The 7,809-nt window shown below is 46.9% G+C and overlaps 1 protein-coding gene across 1 annotated transcript; it reads left to right on the forward strand.

Moving 5' to 3' along the window:
• The first annotated feature begins 832 nt into the window (after nt 1-832).
• LOC103303824 (DDB1- and CUL4-associated factor 12-like protein 2) lies at nt 833-2,215 on the forward strand. Its single transcript, XM_008160815.3, has one exon. The coding sequence runs from the start codon at nt 833-835 to the stop codon at nt 2,213-2,215; it is 1,383 nt and encodes a 460-aa protein (XP_008159037.2).
• Nucleotides 2,216-7,809: the final 5,594 nt, after the last annotated feature.

Genomic DNA, 7,809 nt, shown 5'->3' on the forward strand with positions numbered 1-7,809 from the left:
GAGAAACATTTATCAGCTGCCTCCTGCACACCCCCTACTGGGGATGTGCCCGCAACCAAGGCACATGCCCCAGACTGGAATTGAACCTGGGACCCTTACAGTTCGCAGTCTGACACTCTATCCACTGAGCCAAACTGGTTAGGGCTAAGTAGGGATCTTAAGAAGGCTAGTTGGATGTTGCCCTGGGGGTAGTGAACCCCCATGCCTCCAACCCCCAGTAGGCTATCAAGTGGATGTGTTTGTGTGGAAATCTGGGAATCCTGGAGCACTGGCCTGGGTTTAGTCTCCCTGATCAGGCTCCATTCCCCACTTCCTGCCCCCCTCTGACCCCTCCCACCCAGGCTTATGCTACCAGGCACCCCACCCCCGCTCCCCTCCAGCTCCTCCCGCTGCCTCCGCCCCCTCTTTAACAGCCTCCAGCGCTGTCCTCTTCTCACACCCACTGGGCTCCAGCCTTACCTCCAACCACACTTCCAACCCTCGCCTGGAACCGCGCCGCCGCCCTCGCAGCCACCCTCACCGCCTTGCTCTGCCAGAGATCAGCTCCTGGGCCCTGTTCCTCCCGACCCCACCACCTTCGCCTACTTCGCTGCCGCCGCGCCCCAGACTCGGTAGACTCCGCGCCCCGCGGACGCCCACGAATCCTGGTCATTGAGAGCCCGCGCGCCCTGCTGACTGAGGTGCTTCAGTCCCCGCCTCCACCACGGCCAACACGGGTGACCCACACCGACATCGACACCGACACCGACATCGACACCGCTATCGCCATCGTCACAGCCGCCGCACTACCATCTCTGTCACCGCCACCAGTCGCCGGCCGCCCACCAGGGCCATGGAGCAAACAGGTAGCAGGAAGCGGAAAGCGCCCGCCATCGAGGGGGCCGCTGGGAGCTCGTCGTCGCAGGGCTTGGTGGGGGCGGCTGGAGAGGGCCCGCTGTTGCTGCCCAAGAAGCAGAAGCGGCCGGCGACGCGGCGCTCGCTGGTGCCCTACCTGATGAGCCGCGAGGTGGGCGCGCGAGGCCGCGCCGGGTTCCCGGGCTTCGAGGGCAGGCTGCGCGGCTACGCGGTGCAGAAGCTGCCAGAGCTGCTGCGAGAGCGCGAGCTGGCCCTGGGCACCCTCAACAAGGTGTTCGCGTCGCAGTGGCTGAACGCCAGGCAGGTGGTGTGCGGCACCAAGTGCAACACGCTCTTCGTGGTGGACGTGCAGTCGGGCCAGACCACGCGAATCCCGCTCTTGCGGAATCGGAAACCCGAGCCGGCTCGGGTCCAGCCAAGCTGTGGCATCCACGCCATCGAGCTGAATCCCTCCAAGACGCTTCTGGCCACCGGGGGCGAGAACCCCAACAGCCTGGCTGTCTACCGTTTGCCCACCCTGGACCCCGTGTGCCTGGGCGACCGCCATGGCCACAAGGACTGGATCTTCGCCATCGCCTGGATGAGTGACACTGTGGCTGTGAGCGGGTCCCGCGATGGCACTGTGGCTTTGTGGAGAATGGATCCGGACATGGTCAATGGCAGCATTACATGGCACAATGAAGCGGGGCTTCCCGTGTATGCCCACATCCATCCGAGGGACATGAACAGCATCCCCAAGTCCAACCCCAGTAACCGAAAGGTGCGGGCCCTGGCATTCAGTGGCAAGAACCAGGAGCTGGGAGCAGTGTCCCTAGATGGCTACTTCCACCTGTGGAAAGCCCGCAGCACCCTGTCCAGGCTGCTGTCCATCAGGCTGCCCTACTGCAGAGAGAATGTGTGCCTGACCTACTGCGATGAGTTGTCCCTGTACGCGGTGGGCTCCCAGTCCCACGTCTCCTTTGTGGATCCGCGCCAGCGCCAGCAGAACATCCGGCCCCTGTGCTCCCGAGAGGGGGGCACTGGTGTGCGCTCACTGAGCTTCTACCAGCACATCATCACCGTGGGCACAGGCCATGGCTCCCTGCTCTTCTATGACGTCCGTGCCCAGAAGTTCGTGGAGGAGAAGGCCTCTGTCATCTTGGACTCCTCCCGGGAGCCTACAGGGAGGAAGCTCAGGCTCACCTGTGGCAGAGGCTGGCTCAACCAAGATAACCTGTGGGCGAACTACTTCGGTGGCATGAATGAGTTCCCCAACGCTCTCTACACCCACTGCTACAACTGGCCTGAGATGAAGCTCTTTGTGGCTGGGGGGCCTCTCCCTTCAGGCCTCCATGGGAACTACGCAGGCCTCTGGAGCTAAGGATGGCCACTGTGTTCTCCAAGTGCCCAGAATTTCCCTCTAGGCCCCTCTCATTTTCCTTCACACCACCAATTTTTTTGCAAAGAATTTTAGTTAACCATTAATTGTGTTCTCTCTTTGAGTGATTCACATATGCTATTTCTCTGGGCTGTACAGTCATGGTTCCCATTACAATTCAGTGCTTTAGTTTTTACCAGTATTTCAATAGTATGTTCAGGTCACATTTCTAATGTATGTTGTTTCAGGAAACTGTGCTACAAAGTGTCTTTTGGGCTGGTCTGAGAAACAACCCATGATATAACTGGGCAGGTTTATAGCCCTGCTCCAATTAGAAAATGCTTTTCAAGTTCTAGATTGCCACCATTTGGGGGGTGTTTCATTTAGATGTTGGAAACTCAGTGTTTGCTCTTTGTATATTTTTGGTGCATAAAATACTTTAAAAATATGTTCTCTTAGTTAAGAAGTCTTACGATGGTGTTCATCTTATTAATTGCAGTTTTGATTATTCTATGTAAATTTAGCATCACTACCCCTAGGCTCTCATTCTTCTTGTTTAAAGCTGCTATATTATGGCCTGCTTTCTTGGGAAGCATTTATGCTAAAGATTTTCAGAGCTAATCAAAACTGAGCTACTTGTGGCAGGACAATCAGGGAGGTTCTTTTTGGGGTTAACATTTCTTTAAAATTCAGGTAACATTATCCAGGCAGCCATTTACAGAGAAAGGCTGGCTGTTGTACTCAATGTAGTTGTTTCTGACAGTTTTCTTTTTATTGTATACATGAATAATGCTTTTATCTCAGATGAATTTGTGATGGATTGCAGAAAAAAATAAACATTCACCATTTTAGCAATTAAGTGCTTCCCTAAAGTTTTTGAATGGTTAAATATACATTTTATTATATCTTAATTGTCCTTCTAGGAATACATTAAAGTCAAAATCTTCCAGGAGAGAAACTGAAGCTGAAACATCAGCTATGCATACATTACTTTGTACACTTGTTTTTGAAAAGCAAACTTATGCTATTAACATGGGTTAAAAGATAAACATCTTGAATACATAACATCTAAATGTACTTGCTATAAGTTAGACAGTTAAGTGTCATCTTGTGTTTTTAAGATGATTTAACAAACAATTTTATTTACACAAATGTGTATGTTGTGCGTATAACTACCTATTCATATATACTGTATATTTGACTTCCCATGTGAGGAAAGGCATAAATATATACCACTTTTATGCAGATATTTCTAATATTTTAAACTACAACCATCAAAACTTCCCACTTGCTCTTTATTTTGTTTTGTTTTTGTATTTTAATTTAAATTAGGTAATACATACACATGACCAAGACAATCATACTTGATAAAAGCTGTGCAGTGAAAAGTAAGTCTGAAACCCTGGGATTTCTGATCTTCTGCCCATACAACACTAGCAGTACATTAGTGTGTTTGTCTATTTAGAGATATGTGTGTGTGCAATTGGTAAACAAATGATAGCACATGCTACACATATCTGTGCCTTTTTAACACAAAATTTTAGAGATTGTTTCTTACATAGATTTATTTAATTCATATTAATTGTAGAGTAGTTCCCTGTATTGTAGAAACACACTTTATTTATTCATTACACATTTGATAAGCATTTATATTGATTATTATTTTGTTACTATAAACTATTCCTCAGTGATTACTTAGGTGCATACATCTTTGTGCACACGTGTAAGTATATCTGTAGGATAAATTCCTAGAAATGGATTTCCTGGGTCAATTTTACATTTACTAGCCATTGCTAAATTACCCTCCAGAGGTCCTACCAACTTAACCTCCTATAAATATGTATGCATGCATGCTTCACCACACCCTTGCCATCAGTGTGTCATCAAATTCTGTGTTCTTTGCTGTAGAGGGCCACATGGGAAGACACATGGGCATTTTTCTTTAATTATCGTCAGCTGAACTCAGGGTGTAGGCAGAGCCACGCCCTGGGAACATGCTTCCCCAATCATAGCAGCCCAGGTGTTGGCTGGGGCAGGATTAGATATGTAAATCTAGGTCTATAATATAAACGCGCTGTGTGGCTTGGGTCATCATGTTGCTTCTCCATCAGAGAAATGGCGTCCCACCCAGCTCTCAGCTATAATCTATTTCTGCCTCTTGGTCTCTTTCTTTCTTTAATTTCTTAATCCCCAGCTCCTCCACTCAGCAACCAGACCAGTACCTTTTCCGTAATCATGTGGAAGAGAGAGAAATACCACTATATATGGTGCCCTATATCAGGGGCTGAGTACGGAGGGAAGGAAGCGAAGGGGTCACTCCCACAAGCGTTGCACACAGATTTAAAGGAATAAGGTAAGGGGAGTGTATTGTTGTGAATTAATATGAATTAGCTGGGTGTAAAACATGGGTAATCCTCAAAAATGCTTTAAACTATGCTCTGTTAAGTGTAGTCAAATTCTTAATTTTTTTCTTAAGTTTTGTTGATGAAACCTGGGAAAAGGTTAGAAAGCAGTTATGTGAGCAATACTCAGCAAAAGTCCAGAGAAAATTCCTATTTTAATTGGTGATGGCCTTGATTCAGCACAGGAGAGTTTAAGAATGTCTAAGTGGGGTACAGCCATGGCCTTACAGCCTGCAGTGGAAGGGTGCAAGTCTCTAAGAATACCATCTGCACCTCCTCTGCCTCCACGTGTAAACTACTTGTAACCAAGTAGAAAAGAATTAAAGGAATTTCTCAGCAACTGCCAATAATTATTTATCTTAAAAATCTTTTCTTTCCTTAAAAATAAAAATAAATAAAATAAAAACAGTAGAAGCCAGACCATCACTGAATCTTCCTGCTAGAAAGCAAGGAGGTGGGGGAAGACAGACATGTGGCGATCCAATATGGACATCACTCCCCAAGAAAGCCATTTCTTCGCCTCATCTTCACCATCTTTACCTTTTTTTTCCAGATAATGACTTAACCCTTTGCACTCGCTGGCTTTTTTCTCCATTCCTTTATTCTAATGCTAACCATGTCGAGTCACACTCGACATCCGAGTGCAAAAGGTTAAAACTTTTACAAATTCATAAATGCATCCGGGATTTCTGTGCACATGTAAAGTGAAAAGGCCAGTTTAAAAACGAGTGTGCATAGTTTTGAGCTGAACTTGACCTTTTGCTGTGTACAGAATAAAAACCAGAGACTGTTTTTAGCTTTAAAGATGGCGGAGATGAACCAGGGAAAGAAATACAGGCTGGTTTCCCAAGGTGATTTAAAGTAACTCTTGAAATTTCCCGCTCTGAGGCAAGTAATCACCAGGAAGTAGAAAGCAACTTTACATGTAAATAGCTATGGGTTTGCTTCTTGACTTCCCTAGCAGGAAAATTCTTTTAAAAATTTAGCAGCTGTGCCAGGCCTATTGGCTGGAAATTTAAAACTTTTAAGTTCAAATGATCTAAATGTATTGAAATTTATAATACTGAAATGTTGATCTGAGTATGCCTAGTATGAAGTCTAGATGGTATAAATTAATCTATTAATTGAATATGCCTTATATTTTATTTGAAAAGTATCCTTAAAAATGTAAAAGCATTAATTATTTGAGAAATGCTAAGTATTTAACTTGCTACCTAAGATTTAAAGCTCTGAAAGTTTAAGGTCTCTTTTCTCTCCATTAAAAGGTTTTAAAGCTACACCCTTTTTTATGGAGGGAGGGGTAGACACGCCCTTCCCCTAGCATGCAGGTAGGCTGGTTCCCGCCAGGAACCATCTTTTAAAGAATGTGTTAATTTGCATTTAAATGGCTACACCTTTTGCTAGCCGACCTTTCCTGAAAAGGTCAAGGAGCAAAAGTGGCTCCTTTGAAATCAGCTTTACCCCAGTAACTATTTTTTTTTAATTTCTTTATTGATTAAGGTGTCACATATTTGTCCTCATCCCCCCATTCCCATCCCACACCCCTCTCCACGGATGCCCCAACCCCCTGTTGAACTTAACCATTGGATAGGCTCATATGCATGCACACAAGTCCTTTGGTTGATCTCTCCCCCCTCCTCCCAACCTCCCCTATCCTCCCTCTGAGGCCCGATAGTCCGATCGATGCCTCCTTGTTTCTGGTTCTGTTCTTGTTCCTCAGTCTATGTTGTTCATCATTTCCCCTAGATGAGTGAGATCATATGTCACTAAATATATACTTATAAGAACTGAATGTGAGACGAGCAATAATAGTTATGCTGACAGGCAAATGAATCAGTCTGTAGTGAGTTTCTTTCTGGACCAACAGTTCTTTTGAGACCCAATTTCAATGTCCACCAGTTCCTTATGTGTACATGTCAGCACTGACCCCTCAGCTCTGGATGGTGGACAAATGGTGGTAATGGAGGTCCGACTCCCTCTGGTTTGGTCTCGGCCGGACCCAGGGGCACGGCTTCACCCGGACTAAGGGGAACCTGGCCTCACCCAGACCCAAGGGGCGCGTGGCCTCACCCGGGCCCGGGACCCAGCCTCACCCGGATGGATCCAGGGGCACACGGCCTCACCCGGACCCAGGATCCGGCTTCACCCATACCCAGGGGCGCAAGGCCTCACCCGGACCCAGGGGCACATGGCATCACCCGGGCCCAGGGACCCAGCCTCATCCGGATCCAGTGGAGCGTGGTCTCACCCGGACCCAGGGGCGCGTGGCCTTACCCGGGCCCAGGGACCCAGCCTAACCCGGACCCAGGGGCGCGTGGCGTCTCCCAGACCCAGGGGCACGTGGCCTCACCCAGACCTAGGTGTGCGAGGCCTCACCCGGACCCAGGGGCGCGTGGCCTCTCTCAGACCCAGGGGCACGTGGCCTCACCCGGGCCTAGGTGCGCAAGGCCTCACCCGGATCCAGGGACACATGGCCTCACCCAGACCCAGGGGCGCGTGGCCTCACCCGGACCCAGGGGCGCGTGGCCTCACCCGGGCCCGGGACCCAGCCTCACCCGGATCCAGGGGCACATGGCCTCACCCGGACCCGGGATCCGGCTTCATCCGGACCCAGAGGCGCGTGGCCTCACCCAGACCAGGGGCGTGTGGACCCCAGTAACTATTTTTAAGTACAATTTTGCATTAATTTGCTTCTCAGTTTCCCCGGGCAGAAACATGGTTTAATGTTAATTATTAGATTTTAAAATGTATTCTTAAAAATATAAAAATGTTGTTAATCAAAGAACTGCTAATATTTGACTTGCAAGTTCTGAAAGTTTAAAGTGCAAATTGAATTTGGAGAAATTAATTAAATATCTAAAATATAATGTGTTTTTGAGAAAATAAAATGTATTTTCTCTGATAATTAGGAATTCAAAATATGTTACTTGTTTGGTCTGATTTAAAAGAGTGGATTAATTCTGTGATCCAGATTAAATGTAATTTATATTCTTTAAGATAATTTGGGTATATAATCTTTAAATCATATATATAAATATATGAATGTATATATTTGATCTTTCCAAGTGTATTTCAAGGTTTTGAGAGTAGCTTTTAGACATTTCAAGAGCCGCAAAATGTTTCAAAAGTATGTTTCTCTCTTAAAAGAAATATATTTTTTAAATTAAACTGATTGATACTTGAAATTGCATGGGA

This window comes from Eptesicus fuscus, chromosome 1 (assembly GCF_027574615.1).
Source record: "Eptesicus fuscus isolate TK198812 chromosome 1, DD_ASM_mEF_20220401, whole genome shotgun sequence".
Classification (NCBI taxonomy): Eukaryota; Metazoa; Chordata; class Mammalia; order Chiroptera; family Vespertilionidae; genus Eptesicus; species Eptesicus fuscus.

Bases quoted from the DNA above. Each gene is read 5' to 3' on its own strand.
- LOC103303824 (XM_008160815.3), top strand. From the start codon at position 833: ATGGAGCAAACAGGTAGCAGGAAGCGGAAAGCGCCCGCCATCGAGGGG.